General features: G+C 39.1%; 1 protein-coding gene across 2 annotated transcripts in view; it reads left to right on the forward strand.

The window, feature by feature from the left end:
• Positions 1-16,124: 16,124 nt before the first annotated feature.
• The window catches only part of LOC308670226 (protein mono-ADP-ribosyltransferase PARP12-like), a gene marked incomplete at its 3' end in the record, with an annotated part of 42,934 nt that continues 40,365 nt past the window's right edge, over positions 16,125-18,693 (forward strand). For both annotated transcript variants that reach the window (XM_081331578.1, XM_081331579.1), the window contains exons 1-2: positions 16,125-16,664; positions 18,370-18,505. In XM_081331578.1, coding sequence (XP_081187704.1) covers positions 16,351-16,664; positions 18,370-18,505 — 450 coding nt within the window. In that variant the 5' untranslated portion in view covers positions 16,125-16,350. The remainder of the gene's footprint in view (positions 16,665-18,369; positions 18,506-18,693) is intronic.

Genomic DNA, 18,693 nt, shown 5'->3' on the forward strand with positions numbered 1-18,693 from the left:
AAACCAATGCTTGCCTCTTCAACTGACCAAGAGGAAGTGCAAACAAGGTGACCCAATATTTATTATCCCCCTTTCTTAGCAATCAAAGTTCCCAAGGAAAATAAATTATATTATTATAATTATATTAGCACCCTTCCACAAGTAACATTTTTCTATCCATGTACCTTGTGATTTATCGGATACATACACACATATATATAAACATAGACAAACCATTTAATGGTCCTCAAATGATGTAGAATACTGGTGTGGACAAAGTTTGCAGTTATCTGATGATGTTGACAACTACTTTTTGCTGTAACAGATTTACATATTCTTACATATTCTTCAACATCATTTTTGATTTATATGATGCTGATTAATCTCACATAGGTTCTATACACATCTATGGCAAATGGAAATATAGTTATATGGAAATGAGTCTCTATCCTTAAAAAAATAACTGCAAAGCAACTGGAAGAACACCTAGTGAAACAAACACTATTTTACACCTTCTGGTTGGACCATCAAAGTAAACATATCTCCCGCAATTTCATGCTGACATTTTGAAGACCATAATACTGAAAAAATATTGGTCAGAACTGATGCAAAAAGCAAATTCCATGAACAGTAACCTCTATAATAAGAAACAGGAGATGTCCAAGCCAAAATGCAGAAAGTTTCATTAATTAAATTGAATTCTAATCTACATGTAACATAAAGTTATTTTAACCATGGAGGTTAAAAAAGGGTTTTTCTTGCATCAGCCACAAAAATATGGAGCCTTTTTAATCAGACATGTAGTAACTGAGGGGAATTCTTGTATGCTGGATATCCTTCTTAAAGACTTACTTGTGGTTGGGGACTAAATCAGCAAATATTGTTATTAGTAAGAAGCATTCCATCCTACAAAGCACCTCCATCAGCAGTTTGGAAGGTTCCCCTAAATAATTTTGTAGTTCTGCAAACTGTGGTGGTTCCTATATATTTCTTCCATATGGATAGTGTTGCTTGGATAACAGAGAAATCCACATTTTAGGAATGTCTTAGTTTATGCACTGTGTTTAATGATAATTTATTTTCACTGTAATTTGTTTTGCAGTACGTATATAGTAAACTGGTTTGTACATAAAGCCTGGTTTATAAACCAAAGTGAATGGGTTCACATTTTGTGGTCATTGACTATAATAAAAATTGTTTGTATATGTTGTAAGCCAGAACCAAACGTTAAAGCTTAAGCATGATGTATGAACTCAGCCATTGATCTGTATCATTTGTGTTGTGCACAAACCTCTTTCTGTTAATGTTCAGGTAATCCTCATTTTATGACTACAATTGAGCCCAAAATTTCTGTTGCTAAGTGGGACAGTTGTTAAGTAAGTTTTGTCCCATTTTATGACCTTTCTTGTCACAATTGTTAAATGAATCTGGCTTCTCCTTTGACTTTGCTTGTCAGAAGGTTGCAAAAGGTGATCACATGTCCCCGGGACAACATAAATATTAATCAGTTGCCAAGCATCTGGATTTTGATCATATGACCTTGGGGGTTCTGCAAGGGTATAGGGTGAAAACCAATCATAAGTCACCTTTTTAAGTGCCATTATAACTTTGAAGTCACAAAACAAACTGTTGTAAGTGGAGGACTACCTGTGTATTTCCTTTTAATAAGAAATTCTACTCTATGTAGAATTTGCATATGTGGATTGGCAAATGCAAATATATATCCAGATATAATACAAATATATTTATGTGCATATGTATACACAACACGCACAGGCACACACATACACACACACACATCAGTGTTGAGAGTTTAATCTAGGTCACAGGTCTGCAACCCACGGCTCCGGAGCCGCATGCAGCTCTTTCAGCCGTCTCCTGCAGCTCCCAGTCCTCTGCCATGTGCAGTCCAAAAAAAAAAAAAGTGGGACTAAAAAAGTTCAACCAATCAATTCAAATATGCAGGGTAGGTGCATATCTCGCCTTGGCTCCACTCTTCAGTCAAACCCTGTTCTGCGCATGCCCACATGTATGCGCATGTGCACACATTTTTTGCGGCTCCCAGTTTTTCCTTTTGTGAGGGAACCGGTTCCGAGTGGCTCTTTCACTGTTTCAGGTTGCTGACCCCTGATCTAGGTAATCTAGTTTAATCTAGGTAATCTTTCAAAGATTGTTTACCTACCTCTTATACTTAATTCAGACACCAAACCTGGAATTCTCTGGGTTGGATATAGAAGTCATAAATATTCAGGCTATAAGATTTGGGCTGAAAATCTCTATACAGCCATCAGATGAAAGCAAATGGATACTGAAATGTTTGAACACACACACACACACACACACACACACACACACACACAGAGAGAGAGAGAGAGACACAAATGGAGAGATACTGCTGATTCAATTTTACTTCTGCCATGCAAGTGAATATGATATTCATTTAATCTATTGTAACATTTTCCAAAGAAATGACCCTATTAGTCTGCTCAGTAAAGACAACTGTAGCCCTTAAGAAGTATTGTATTTATTATGGTGTTTATGACAAACATTATTTTCCCTACATATCTTGTTTATCTTCTAATTATGTAAACACTTTAAAACAATTACATATGTAAAGACAGGTTTAAAGTACAAATGGTTTGGACATGGTGGAGGCAGGGGAGTCTTTAAAGAGAAAAACATATAAAGAAGTATAGTGTCTTGTGTCAGTAGCTACGGTGCAAAAGCTTTAACTGTATCCTTTTCTTTTTCTTATATCATATCTTTATTTGGCTTACCATTTCCTATTCCATTTTTGTGTTTTACATAGGGTTGTTCCAAAAACAATAGCATGATGGGTATGCATTTGTGTATCTATGCAATCCTATGGATGATTAACTGAGATGTATTGAAAAATTACTCTTGAAAATGTAACTTCCCTTATATAGATATGTATAATTTTTTAAAACAGTTAATGTCTCTGTTTCTCTTTCCCTATCACCTTTTTCATTTATGTTCCATATATGTCTCTATTTAAATATATAGCAAACCTGAAGGCAAAATTGAAATTTATTTCTATGTTCTGTTTTGTATAATACCTTGAGTCTTTATAGGATTGCTGACTGTCAGCCAGACCACAGCCTTTATAACAGGGGTGTCAAACTCGCACATATGCATGTGACGTATCGCGACATATCACGACTTTTTTTTCCATTGGCGGCAATGGGGTGGGTGCGGTTTCACCATGACGCATCCAGCCCGCAGGCCGGCAGTTTGACATCCCTGCCTTATAAGATCCCCTTTCATGCTATCTGCCTCCTTGATCATTAAGATCTACAGCTACATGAAATGTCTCTTTGAAGGTAACAGACTTGTCTGTGTCATTTGGAGAGGCCTGCCTTCTTCCATCAATATTTGCTGCCCGATCAGGTCTTCTTTGGCAAAGTAAAAAAAATTAGACAGAAGCAAGATGAAGAAGATGAAGGAAAAGCTAAGCTTGATTCAATTTGCATTAAACTAGTTAAATACAATTAGTATTATTCAGCTCAAATTATAACTTTGGATGCATTATGCAAAGACGTGGTTGTCTGACGAACATTCTAATATCGAGAATGATGAAAAGAAAGAGAAGAGGAGAATCAACAATAAGGTGGATAGACTCAGTTATAGGAATGCAGGAAGAGATGAAGAGCCAGGCTAGGGACAGATCATCATGGGGAAAACCTATCTACGTGGTTGCTAAGAACTGACACCAACTTAGTGGTACATAATCAATCATAATAAATTAATATTATTGAAACAGTCATTACATAATATCTTACTTTTGTCATATTAAGAGTTATAATTTGGTGGCAACTTTTGAAGAGCGTATTTTAGCTATGATAATAGATATTTAAGGTCTGGACCAAGAAGACATTTCCTTATAACTGAAGAATGTGAAGCCCGGATATTTGATTTATCATGTTTTAAAGTACTCTCCATCTATAACCCTGAGTTTTGTTCAGTTTAGCAATACAAGTATGGAAGTGAAGTTATAGGTATAATTATGACTGGAAGAATGGCTAAAATGTATGATTCAAAGTAGGAACTGGTATCATCTAAGACAGGGGTGTCAAACTGCTGGCCCGTGGGCCGGACACATCACGAGGAAACCAGACCCACCCCATTGCCGGCAATGGGAAAAAAGTTCCGATACATCGCGCGACTTCACGTGACATTGCAAGTTTGACATGTCTGACCGAAGATGTTGTAAATCCATATAAATATAGGACTCATAGGTTGATGACAGTTACATTCTGCTGTTCTGCTCTCTCTCACACACATACATTAAGGAGTTAGGAGTCTTTATTCCAACTCTGAATTAGTATTTCCCAGAAATTTCCTTTGCCAACAAATAGAACACCCTCAGTGAGTTCAAGGCAAGGCAAGTCCACAAAATCAAGACAGTCCATATAGCCAAGTCCACAAGACAAAAAGTAAGTCCAGGAATCAAAGCCAAGTCCAGAAGGTCAAAGGACATCCATGGGCAGGAACAAGTCCAGAATCCATATTTCAAGACAAGAGTCATGAGCACAGGAGCATACACAGACAGGAAACTGACACGTTCCCAGCATTGTTCCCCTCCTACCCCTGTGCTAAATAGCCAGCTTCTAATGCCACCCATGGGTGGGGGGCAAGGCTGTCATTGCATAAGTAATCGAGCAGACCTCTGTTGCTTCTTCCTTTTCTCCACCTTAAGTGTTCTCGGATTAGGTGGAAAAGGCAGTTCTTCTTCCTCATTGCTGACTGGCTGCAACTGGATGCTCTCCCACCAGAAGCCTCAGGACTGTCCTGCTGCAGCTGTGCCTCAACCATCCCACTCTTATCCAGCTGCTCATTTGATTGCTTTCCTTGTGGCAGCTCCACCTGGCTTGGATTCGCAGCCCCCACACCTCACAGCCTTCAGCTGCCTCCCCTCCTGACGTACCAGGGACTGGCACATCTTCCTCCAAACTGACATCTGGAGAAGCATCTGGGGGACTCATCACATACATGTTATGCTGCAGGGAAAATTGACAATGAAAGAACCAAGAATGAGTTTTAAGGAAAGTTGTGCATCATCCGGAATAGATGTAATTCAGAAGAAAAACATATTTTTTAGATGGCATGAACTGGTGAATGGAAATGAGATGAGAGTATATAGAAAAGGCAATTGGCTCATTCAGAAACTTAGAATGAATGTGACTAGTAAATGATGAGAGGTTGATTTATTTCTAATATATGGTTAAATACAAGTCTTTTCATATATACAACATAACATGCATGATTGTTTTTAGTGAAAATTTTTGCAAGAAATTAGTGAAGAATGTAAAAGTAATCTGCGGCACCTAATGTTGGAACAGACCATTATTTAGCAGTGGCAAAAATAGATAAGGGAAATAAAAGAGAAGTTGCATGAAAGTAGAACAACTGCAGAAGTAGTACAAGTCCTGTACGAAGAAATGTTTCCCAATATAATAACAGAAATCAGACATGTGGAAAAAGAACAAAACAAAATTCATTGCAAACTGCTTGAGTGGCCAGTGGAGTTATGCTAATAGAAGGTGTGAGAAAATGGTGAATGGAGAAGTCATGAAATGAAAGAGGATGTTGATTGGAAAGAATACTGCCCCCCTCCCCCCCAAAAAAGCATGGGAAAAAGGTATTGTGTAATGTGCTTAAATAGAAAAAAATGGCCATAAAGAATACAGTCAAATAAAGAAAGATAAAGTTTTCTCCGCAATTGTTTTTATTGGGTATTGTTGTAGATTGTGATGTTAAAGAAACCAATTTGATGTTGAATATGATAACAGCAGCACGGTTACTGGCGGGACAATATTGGAAGCAGGATAGTTTGCCTACTATAGAAGAATGGGTGTTTAAAGTTTCAAATCTTGCAGAAATGTCTAAGATTTCTGCTTACTTCACAGGAAAGATATATTTCAGTTTGGAGGAGATGGATAGATTATATTCAGAATAAATATGGGACTAAAAAGTTCCATTTAGCTTATGAGTAGATTTTAGAGGGATATTGTTATTGATCTTAGTGTTGGTATTTTGTATGTATCTATGTTAAAGGGGAGTTAAAGCACATTATGAATTTGGTTAATTGTATATTATGCATAATTTTTATTTAGAATATGATTATTATAACTATAATCCTGTATTTAGCTCTGGGAAGTGGGGGGGGAAGTGGGCGGGCTTGGAGTGGGGGGGATTTGGGGATATATTGTAAAATCTTGTTTTTGTAAAACTCTTTAATAAAAAAAAAGAATACAGTCAAATAGAGAACAGAATGGCTGAGCTGAAAAGGAGCACTTAAGCTCAATTACAAGTATACATCAGTTGACTAATGCTTCGAATTTTCTAATATGTGCAAACCATTTATGCCGAAGTCAGTGTATGTGATTCTACGGATGGTTCTATCCACCCATGTAGACCTCAGATTAGCTACAATGCCATTTTTAAGCATAATTCCCAGCAATCAGTGTTGTTTCTCATGCCACTTATGTCCTCGGCCCTTTTTAACCCTACCCAGGGCTTCTTTGGGAAGTCCCATTGAGAAAGGAACCCTTGAAAACCACAACAAGAAGGAACAGCTCTGTGCATATTGAAAATCAAATGAAATGTTTAATGTTTTCTAAAGATGCTGAGAACATAATTTCATGAATAACAATAAACTGTACCTAGCAAAATGCATTTGGGATTCACCGTTAAATCAATTTTTTAAAAAAATCCCTGCCTTGTGTTTACCGGTCTTTCTGACTTTCTCATAAATCAGTCAGGAGGCTATGAGCAGGAAAACACAGACACATTTTCTACTAAGAGAAGTCCGCCCCCTTAACTATATAGGCGGTTATTGAGATGGAAATCCAACCATGGTTAGTAGGCATGACACACACAGACAAAAAGGGCTGACAACTGGATTGTAACCTTAATAACATTTAGCCATTCCTGGTAGATTGTCATAGCATTTTTTAAAATTAGTTTTATTATACAAATCTGTCAGCTAAGCAGAAGCAATACACAAACAAGTGGATCTTTGATTTATTTATACCTTGCCTATCCAGAGATAATCAAGGCGACTTACAAAAATTGCAAAGTTTAGATGATGAAAACAATAATATTAAAAGACAACAGTACAAAACAGCAGATAGTACAAAACAGCAGCTAGAGAGGAAATAAAAACTAAAAAGAATTCTCAAGCGATATAAAAAGCAGTACAGTACTCATATTTGGGGATGAAATGGGTGAACCAAATCAAATCAGAGAAGACATCAGCAAATCACTAAAAAACTGGGAAAATAAGGAGGCTTTAACCTAAAGCCAAATGACATGTGTGCCAGTAAATTTTGTGTTTGGTATAGGCTGGTCACTACTTACTTATATAAATGGATGTAGTACTGGAAAAATAGTGATACACTGTTAAATGTACTTTGCTGCTGAAAACCACTGAAATCCCTGATGTCTCATTCATAATGGGACCCATTACCTGAAGCGACAGGTACTGTATTATATTCCCTATTTATCAATCTCTTTCTTCTTTCTCCCAGAAAAAAGGGGGAGCTTCTACTTCTGTTAGCCTCCCGTATCCATACAAGAAATTATATATTTATTTTTATTTATGACAAATGTTTTTATGCCACTTCAGTCTCTAATCTCCAAGCACTTAAGAGCAACAATCTATTATAATTACGAATAACATATACACATTACAATAATGAACAAATCATCGAAATGATAAAATCATACAAGCATAACATGAATATGGTATATAAAGCATAATCCAATGACAGCACCACATATTAAAAAGCTTCCTAAATATTAAACATGAGGGTGCAGTTCATATATATGATGGAAAGATTTTTTTATTAAAGGAGAAGTCTCCCCTGTGGCTGAATGCTTATTAGTTGGCATCATCTGCCCCTTTATTTACCCCTTTATTAATCTTGAAAGGGAACAATGTAAAACAGGACAATGTCATGATTTTTTTTTACTAAACCAAACCGACTGAGAAAATTTTCTTCAACAGTCATGCCCAGAGACAAATAAGGATACAGCTGTTATTTCTGTAAGAAAATCCATTAACTCCAGAATCTGGTCTTTCTGTAACATTACATGCAATAATAATAATAATAATAATAATAATAATAATAATAATAATAATAATAATAATAATAATAATAATAATGATAATAATAATAATAATAATAATAATAATAATAACAACAACAACAACAACAACAACAACAGCAACAACAGCAACAACAGCAACAACAACAACAAAGCTGGAAGGGATCTTGGAGGTCTTCTAGTCCAGCCCTCCGCTCTAGCAGAAGAACCTAGGGGTTCACTGATTCGTTGCTTGATTATCTTTTCCAGATTGTTCCCAGGTATTGAGGTCAGGCTGATAGGTCTGTAGTTTCCTGGATCTATTTTTTTCCCTTTTTTGAAGATGGGAACTACATCAGCTCTCTTCCAATCCTCTGGTAGTTCCCCAGTGCTCCAGGATCTTTGAAAGATATAGTTCAGTGGTTCTGAGATCACATCTGCCAGTTTCTACAGAACCTTGAGTTGTAATCCATCTGGTCCTGGTAATTTGAACTCATCTAGGGTGGACAGGTGCTCACTTACCATTTTCTTACCTATCTTAACTTGTGTTTCTAATCTGTTTTTTACATGTACCATTTTTGATAGGTTGGATTGTTTTTTTCCCTTTGTGTAAAGATGGATGCAAAAAACAAGCTTAGTAGTTCTACTTTCTCCCTGTTGCTTGTCACCTTCTTGCCACTTTCTCCCACTAATGGACCAATCATTTTCTTAAACTTTTTTCTTCTTTTTTACATGTTGAAAGCAGCTTTTTTTGGTTATTTTTGACTTTTACTGCAAGTCTCAGCTCATTTTGAGCCTTAGCTTTCCTCACTTCATCTTCATCATCATTTGCTGATATTCTGCCTTAGTTATGTGCCCTTCTTTCAACTGTTTATACTTGTCTTTTTTGTCTTTCAATTTATCAGAGAGTTTTTTATGCAGCCATGCTGGTTTCTTTTGAGAGCTGTTATTTTTCTTCTTTGTTGGTATTGTGCTTGCCTGGACTTTTATAATCTTACTTTTCAAAATTTCCCAAGCTTCTTGAGTTGTTTTCCCCTTGAGGATTCTCATCCATTGAATCCTTCCCAAGGTCTCTCTAAGTTTATTGAAATTAGCTCTCTTAAAGTCCAAGAATCTAATTTGACTATGTTCTTAGTGAGAATTAAGTCCAATATGGCTGATCCTCTAGTTCCCTTCTCTACTTTTTGGGAGACAAAGTTGTCTGCTAGGTTTGTCAGGAACCTGTTTGATCTTCCATTTGGTGCAGAGTTTGTCTTCCAGTTGATGTCAGAGTAATTAAAGTCCCCCATTACTATTGTAATGTGCTTCCTACACATCTTAGTTAACTGACTAGCAAAGAATTCATCTATTACCTCTGTTTGGTTGGGTGGCCTATAGTATACACCTATGGCAATGTCATTTTCCCCCTTTTATATTGATCCAAATTCATTCAAGATAGCGCTCTATTTCTGTAGAGATGTAGTTATTTCATATATAGAGCGCAACTCCACCTGCTCTTTTATTTGGTCTGTTTCTTTTAAATAATTTAAATCCCTCTAGCTGTTTGTACCATTTGTGGGTTTCATCCCACTAAGTTTGGTGGCATGTGTCTTTATGTGTTACAATTATACATCATAGTGCATCTTTAAAAATCCTATTTCCTACCGTTTCTAAATATCTCTGGACATCTGCTTCTCATGACAATGCTATATGTAATCTTCTAACAGTGATTGTATTAATCTGAAGGTTTGTATTAATCTGACTTCTTAAGAGCTGAGTTTCATAGGAAAGCATGAACCATGGACTTAAATATATAAACATAAGAACAATATTCTTTACAATCACAATCTAATATTCAGCTATAAATCCAGGGAAGAAGCACTTCAAAGATTTCATTGGAATTTAATTCGGGTTTTGTCGTCTAAAGCTGGTAAGACCCTATTGCTTCAGCAGATGGCAGCACTTAGTCAACCCTCCATAATAGAGAAGTTAAACAAATTTGGCTCTGATTTTAATTTATTTTATTTTGAGACTATAGTGAAAAGTTGATAAAACATCCAGGAAAAAATCAAAGCAAGCAACTTGTTCAATTTTCAAAGAAATCACACTGAGGTAGAACCAAATTCATCTGAGGGCCATTTCAAATCTTTAAGAGTCCCTTGCCAAGTATTATGCTATGTTTGATCTAAGAACTTTTGTTTTCCCTTTTTTTTGTCTTTTCCCAAATTGCTCTTTCATAGTTACATCACACCAAGCCCAGCATTCTTTAACCATGGTTTAATGAATAAAACAAAGTGAGTTTAAATGATACACCTAAATACATATATCACATTATGGCATAATTTGTGGTATATATTAGATGTAATTCTTGTTCTTTAGGTTCAATGAATAGGTATATGGTAATTATTTGATAATTGATTAAATATAAAAAACCCAATATGCATATGTAAAATCAATGTGAGCTTTTTCCACCATGGTGGCCATGAATGTAGATGAAAGGTAATAGTATGTATGTGATCTCAAGCAGTGGTGATATATTCCACAACAAACACAAATCATTTCTTAGTTCAGGAAACATTTGAACCTAATCAACAGTGAACTGCAGACTCCGTCTTCTCTGTCTCTTAACATTGTTTTGGCTTATGACTCTGGCTCTGGACAGAGCCATCTAGTTTTATTTTATCTGCTCCTATTAGTAAGAAAAGGGACGCGGTGGCTCAGTGGGTTAGGATGCTGAGCTTGTCGATCAGAAGGTCGGCAGTTTGGCAGGTCGAATCCCGAGTGCCGCGTAGCAGTGAGCGCCTGTTACTCGTCCCAGCTTCTGCCAACCTAGCAGTTCGAAAGCACGTAAAAATGCAAGTAGAAAAATAGGGACCACTACGGTAACAGTGTTCCGTGCGCCTTTGGCGTCTAGTCATGCTGGCCACATGACCACAGAGACGTCCTCAGACAAGCGCTGGTTCTTCGGCTTTGAAACGGAGATGAGCACCGGCCCCTAGAGTCGGAAACGACTAACATGCAAGTGCGGGGGAACCTTTACCTTTACCTTTACTATTAGTAAGAAAACAGAAGTATTCTGCAAGAAAGTACTGGTGCACACAGCTCTTTTACAGTTAGGAGAAAATCATGAAAAAATTATAACTTGAAGTGATGTCTGAATGCAGTAAATATGCTATCAGCAATCTTAGAGGTATGAAACAGCTTCCCATTCAGAAATTTATCTTCTCTAGAGGCTATGAGAATGGAGTTCAACCTTGAAAACAGATTAACAACTCACAACAGTAAATGTTAGCATGGTATTTTTCAGTACAGAATAAGAAAGAATGTTAACAACCACACTCATTAAAATAATTGGCAACTATCCATCTGGCTTTCATTGGATTTTTTCCCTTTAAGATAATAGCTTTTGGCCTTGTCTTCTGAAGAAAGGTATAGCTGTTATCAAATGTTGCAACATTCTTAGTCAAGCTTTTAAAAACAACAGAGAAAGCCATCTCAGATTATATTTCATCTGGCACAAATGCTGTTTGTTCACTCTAATGGGGTAATTTTTAAAGTGGGATTACTTTAGTCCTTCTAGAATAATGGTTCATCACATGTAGATTTTTGCTGTTGTAATATTTTTCTTGCTTTTCTATTATTTGTTTTGGCTTTGTGCATCCAGTATGCACAATCAGTATGATTAAAATCATACACAGAAGTGAGACATTTCTAGCTTGCTCTGCATATTATATATACAGGATCTACTTAAATATCCAACAGCAGTAAATTATTGAGTGCAATTTACTAAGTGAGTTTATTCTTTGCTTGTGTCACTTTTGCAAAAGATTGCTATACGCAGGGATGTCAACTGTCAGCCCGTGGGCCAGTTGCATCATGCAGAGGCTGCACCCACCCCAGGTCCGGCCATGCAAAAAAAGTTCGGATACATCGCAACACATCACGTGACACAGCGAGTTTGACACCTGTGCTTTTCAACCTTTTCACAGATTATACCACTTTTAGGACATGACAATATTTGAGTACCAAATATTGATGACTAAAAAAGGGAGGGGGATTTTGGGTTTTACTGATTAGATTCATTTGTTTTTATAGAAATGGCTAGTTTATAATATTATGGAAAAGTAAAAAGTTGAGGTTCAATGTTAATGCTTCATTCTACTGCAACAGAGGAACTCTGTTGTATTTCCCATCTCCACCTCACTTTCCCCCCCTTTTTCCTCCCCACTGTGTCCTACTATTTGCTTTTGTATTTTTGTATTTTATTCTATAATTTAATAAAATATTACAAACTGTAGAAAAAAGAAAAAAGTACCAGTTTTAATTTCTTTGGTGGATGTTCCTTTGCTGAATTACTTTCCCTTTGCACTGACAAATATATGATGAATTTATCCATGTTTATTAATAGGCACCACTAACAGCTAGTTCAGGGGTCTTCAAACTTGGCACTTTTAAGACTTGTGGACTTCAACTCCCAGAATTCCTCAGCCCTCATAGCTGGTTGAGGAATTCTGGGAGTTGAAGTTCACAGGTCTTAAAGTTTCTAAGTTTGTAGACTCCTGAGCTAGCTGGTTGGACCTTCTGAGCTCTTCCACTGTGTAGTAAGAATGCACCCCCCCAATCTCTTCCCTGTACCCTTAAAGACACAGGAATCAAGTGCAAAGCAAGAAAACAAAGAAACACAAACTCCGTTTTTTCTCTCTCTTTAAGCAGCCTCAGGTGTGTCACAATGTTGCAATTATAGACTGAAAGGCTCTGTGAAAAGCTTTAGCTTTAAATTAAACCAGTTTACCTTCAAAGAAAACTTTCTAAAAGCCACAGACAGACTCAATTAAAGGGGGTAAAACTAATTACATTTATTTAAAGGGATTAAATCTTTCCTGTTCTTTTTTTCCCCTTCCCCAACCCAAACCACGTTCTTTTATAGCCTCTCCTCTCCCCCCACCCCCACTTTTTCCTCAGTTCACCTCCAGCTCCGAGCTGCTTCTGGAAGCGCCAATCAGCTCCTGGGGCTTCTGCCGAGCCCAGACAATCGTGCAGCTGCAGCTGCCTCACCCTCAGGCTTGGCTCAATTTGGCTCATTCCCTTCCCTGCTACACGTGGCTAGCAATCAGGTACCACCTCCATGTGGCAAAGTACCACAGGTGGTACACGTGCCACCAGTTGAAAAGCCCTGCTATACAGCATAAAGTATGCTTTGTTTCTTGAGGCTGTAGAGAACCTCAGAGCTGACCCGCAAAATCTACCCTGAGGTTCAAAAGTAAAATTATAACACTTGTTTGCAAATGTTTTAAATGTGCTGTCTTCTCTTAAGATCATGGGTAAAGATACCGCTACTCTAATGCATTACAGATAGCTGTTCTGTATGGCTCCCCATACATTCCAAAATCCCTCTGCAGAGGGAATCTGAAGCAATGAACCATCCAAGTGTGGACAGGATGTATTGTCATTCCCATGTGCTATTTTCTAATCCTACTATTTTCTCAGAAACAGGCTCCAATGACCTTTAAATGATATTATATTATTAAAGCTGTATAGTTCAAGAAGATGCTAGGTCAGTAAAGAGAGATGAGAAGGTTGCACTTTAGCCGGATCAGAATTGTTTCTCAATGGGTGTTCTGTACTGCAGTGATTAATAAGCTTTATATAGGTGAAAATAACCTAAAGTCTGGGAATGTGCCCGCTGCATTTTAAATATTTTTTTCTGCCAAACAACTTTGCAAAATCTAGTTTACCTAATTAATCTATTTTCGTGTTCACATAAGACACTAATAAAGTAGCTATTTAGATAGGGGTTCACTTGACCAAGCAGCCAAGTTGTCACTAATATCCTGAATACATTAGCATATGCAAATACTGGTGAATTGTATCAGGTCTATTGCAAGGAAATTATATCAAAAGAAACAAAAATGACTACTTAATAACAAGCTTCTGTGCATTTTGTTATACAAAAATGAGAATTGCATAGTCAGGCAAAGCATAAACATGCATCAAGTGCAGTAGGAATTAACTTAATTAAGTTAAAGAATGAAGGGTGTTGAGTAATTATCAATTGAATGCCAAAATAGCAAGTACATTTAAATGATATAAAAGAAAGACTTGTAAAATACATAACAGAATGGATCAAGAAAAATGGGAAGACAAAGAAGGTAATGGTTTAATGCAGACATGTCAAACACAAGGCCCGGGGGCCGGATCCAGCCCGCAAAGTGGTTTCATGTGGCCCACGAAGCCATCCTGGAAACAGTGAGGGAACGGCCCCCACTGCCTTGGCCCTGGCCCAGAGACCCTCCTTCTGCCAGAGACCCTCAGATCTGTCCCACTCCTACCCAGGCCCCTATAGGCAACCTTGATGCAAACGATGTAGAGCTGGCCATGCCCACCCAGTAGGCCACACCCACCCTGGCCATACCCACCCGGCCCCTTGAGGGCAACTGCAATGCTGATGTGGCCCTCAATGAAATTGAGTTTGACACCCCTGATTTAATGGGTTCGATGAGAGCCTTAAAGAGATACAGGTAGAAGTTTAAAGAACAAACAGCAGCATGGTGACACGAAGAAGAAAGGAAGATATGGAGACGTACAGCAAACAGAATTGAAATAAACAAGAATTAGCCATGTTTCTTTCCTTATCTCATGCCTTAAATTCTTGTGTGTACCAAGCCATAATCAGGAAGTTGCTGTTTAGTCATTCATTCTCTTTTGACATTGCATAATTTGATAGACAGAATACTGCCAGCACTATGTGTTGGCAGCTGCTTGACTTCTTATAAACTCATGCTTGTGTCATCAGCGCTAGTACTTAAGCCAACTCTGTTGACCATTTTTATTGCCTTTTTCCCCCCAATGACTTTTGCCTTTGGATTGCATGTTCAAAATATTTAAGCTTTAGCTTCATTCAGAAATCTTCCACAAAGATACCTGTTTTTCTTCATCACACACTGAATGATTTGTTCTTCTTGTGATCCAAGGAATATTCAACTATTTTCTCGGTACAATTCAAAAGCATCATTTTGTCAGCCTTATTGTTATGAAGTTTATAAGCCACCAGCTTCCCATGACTCTGGTGGTCCAGCTTTCACAGCCAGATGTTACTATCAGGCTGTAGCCTCCATTTTAACACTCCATGTTAAGTCATCTGGCTTAACAAAACATGTTTTTTTGAATGTTTTGTGCAACTAACTGTTGGAAGAAAAGTCTCCATCATAGTTCCTCCAAGCGGGGAATAAACATGGCAACTGCTTTTGGAAGAAGGTTGTAGTTTATTGCAGAGGAAAGGCAGACAGAAAGATGGATCCAACAGGAAAAGAAGGACTGAGCACATGTGGGTAGTGGGTTTTTATACCCCCTGGACTCTATTGTCTGGAGTTATTTCCTGTTTCAAGCTTTGTATTTCCTTTGTCAGTATTCTGTCCTGAGCCTAGGTGTGCCACTCTAGGATTCTTGCTGGTTGTCTGTCCCAGCCCACCTCCCTGGGGCAGGGGTATGTAGATTTTACAAGTCTGAAGTCTTCTTAGCTTCAACCTTCCTGAATGGTTTACATCTGCATTTCTATAGAGTTAGTTTCCACTTGGGGAGGGAGACTTGGGGCTATTAAGAAAAACTGGGCATGCTTTTCTGTCTCTTTAAGATCCTTTTAGGAAATATATTTTCCTGCCCTTTTAATATTTCCTTCTCTGGGGAGCTGACTTCCCACATAACCAAGAAACCAGTTGTTTGTGAACCAATAAGCCAAAGACATAACTTCCCATAGTGTGAGATGGGAAACTAACCTAACCTTCTCATCTTTCTCACCTCTCATCTTTCCTACTACCTTTTCATACTATGATTTATCTATTGTTGTTTGTATCTTATGGTTTATGGTTGTACCTTATTCTATCTTCTATATTCTCTTCTCTCTTTATATCATGATCCCTAGCTAGCATAATTTGGGATCATTTCTACTTATGCTTTGTTGGTCGCCTAACGAACAGGAGTCGGAAGCTTGCCTACTTTTCTGCCCTTTCAGACTTGCCGATTCGGAAGTAAAAGTTTCACTTCCCCCATCTCTCCATTGCTCAACAACCCAGCCGCACTTTGTTCTATGGGGAAGCTCTTGCTTTCGGTTTCATTTCTCCGGAAAGAGAAACAAAGGGAGCGAGGGCTGAATTGCGGAGTCGGGTGTGATCCTAGGGGGTGGGACAAGCGTTCTCGAGAGGCGGGAATTCCCTAAACTCCTGTTTAGGGGGGGGGGCTTGGCTGGTGGGGAAGAGGAAGGGGCCAGGGCGAGACTCTCAGGCCAGGATGGACGTGCGCTTTGCCCAGGAAATCTTCCGGGGGGTGTGCGCCGCGGGCGGCTCTCTGAAAGTCAGCGAGATTAAGGTCCGAGGGGATTCGGGGCGCCTGGCCTCGATTCTGCAGGATAAGACGAAATTCATCGTGGTCATCCGGGAAGACCCCCCCTCGGCGGCCGGCAGCGAAGATCACCGTGTTGTCGTGGCTACTACAGGGGCGCGGCTGTGCCGGGAACACGGTACAGGGAAGTGCGCTGGTGACTGCCGGCAGCTCCACCTCTGCCGGTACTTCGTCTACGGGGGGTGCCGCCAACAGGCCGCGAGGTGAGCCCGTCGCCCCAGCCGGGAAAAAGACGGGTCGCTTCCGAGAGAGGGAGCGGGGCAGTCTTGAAACCTCCCCGTGGGGGTGGGGGTGGTGGGCGGGAAGAGGGACCCCGGAGCCGCGTCCTCGGCGCTTTGCTTTGCGCGCATCTTGCTTTCCAAGGAATTGATTTGCCGGTGGAAGCGCCCGGATGTGCTGCGGGGAATTGCGGGAGAAAGGAATCGGTCCTAGAGCCGCCCAGCCTGGGAGGCAATTTGCCATTTTCTGCCGGCAGCTTCGGCAGAGCGGAAGGCGGAGGGGTGCCGGGTAGTTTGCGATTCTCGTTCCAGATTCAATTCAGGGGAATTTTTGAGAGGGCAACTTGGCGTCTGAGGCTCCGCTTGTCCACCCGACTGGAAAAAAAAAAGAATTGGACAGACGCCTCCCGGTGCCAAATGTTATGATCCTCTTTATCAGGGGTCTTCAAACTTGGCCCTTTTATGACTTGTGGACTTCAACTCCCAGAATTCCTCAGCCAGCTTTGCTGGCTGAGGAATTCTGGGAGTTGAAGTCCACAAGTCATAAAAGGGCCAAGTTTGAAGACCCCTGCTCTTTATGAAAGAACCCTGAAACTTTCCCTCGGAAGGCTGCGCCTTGGGGGAAGGATTTCAAACTCTGCTCTTTGGTCTTAAGGGAAACCGGGGGGGGGGGGCGATTCCTCCGCAGAGGTTTTTCTTCGGTGGCTTTGTACTCGTAAATAGTGAAGCTGGAATAAATTTTACGTACCACCGAAATGAGACGTATAAATGGACTTTCCAATCCAGCTTTTCCAAAGAAAATGGCACCCCGTTCTATGGGATCCTGAGACCTTTCAGAAGGAAGCTACTCTTAGGTCTTGTTCTTAGTTCTCTGTTTCTGGCCATCCTGTTTACTCTTTTCAAGACTTAGTTGAAAAGGAAGTGGAATGTTGTGCTTCTTTATCAGTTTAAAACAATGTCTTTCTCTGCTTAGGTACTGTTAAGAAGGAAATGAATAGCCTTCTAACAACAAGCTGCCGATTAGCATTTCTCAGTTGACTCCACCACCACCACCATTCAGGGTCTGTTTTACCCAGATCGTTAGTTTCCCCCTCCCCAAACTTTATTGACATTACAGAGTTAGGATTTTAAAACACAATGTATCTAAAGCATTTATTAGCCAGAATCTTGTTGGAAGAAGCTTTCTAAACTTGCAGTCCCACGTACATCAAAAGCCCTGGTTTTTTAAGTTTAATTTTAAAAGCACCCTGGAATCCCAGGAAAAAATAAAGCCATTTTTCATATGAAGTCTGCTGATAATTTGCTTGGATGTAGCTGTACAGATTGCTTAGCCTGAAATGGGAACTAGTCTGCCATTGCTTTCTCCCAGGATTATTATTGGTATTTTTGATTCCTAGATTTTAAATTGCCATCTTTGGAATTCCCAGGAAGTCCCTAGCCCAGGGATAGGCAACCTTGGCTCTTTTATGACTCTTGGACTTCAACTGGCTCAGGAATTCTGGGAGTTGAAGTCCATGTCATAAAAGAGCCAAGGTTGCCTACCCCAGCCCTAGTCCAAGGGCCGACCCAGCTAAGCTTTCATTATCAGTCTACATGACACTGTCTGCTCATGCCTATGAACAGTGTGTAATTTAAAACTTAAATCTGGATACAGTTACAAACTATGTTCTAATATTTTCAAAATTTTTAGGAAACCATGCAAGTTTATCCATGATATTAATTCAGGCCACAACTTCTCTGTCCTAAAAGAACATGGTCTAGATATCTTAAAACCTGATGAATTACGTCAACTGCTGCTTCAGAATGATCCTTCACTCCTGCCTGAGGTAAGCTTATCACATACAATTGATGCTTGATAGGCAATAAAATTTCAGTTGTTGAAGATGTGGTACACCGAACGAACCATTTTAATTTGCCCAAGAAATTCAGTGTTGGGGAAAATTTCATATTTCAGGTAGTCCTGAACTTATGACCACAATTGAGCCCAAAAGTGAGACAGTTGTTAAGTAAATCT

The sequence above is a fragment of the Vipera berus genome (assembly GCF_964194415.1).
Source record: "Vipera berus genome assembly, chromosome: 6".
Taxonomy (NCBI): Eukaryota; Metazoa; Chordata; class Lepidosauria; order Squamata; family Viperidae; genus Vipera; species Vipera berus.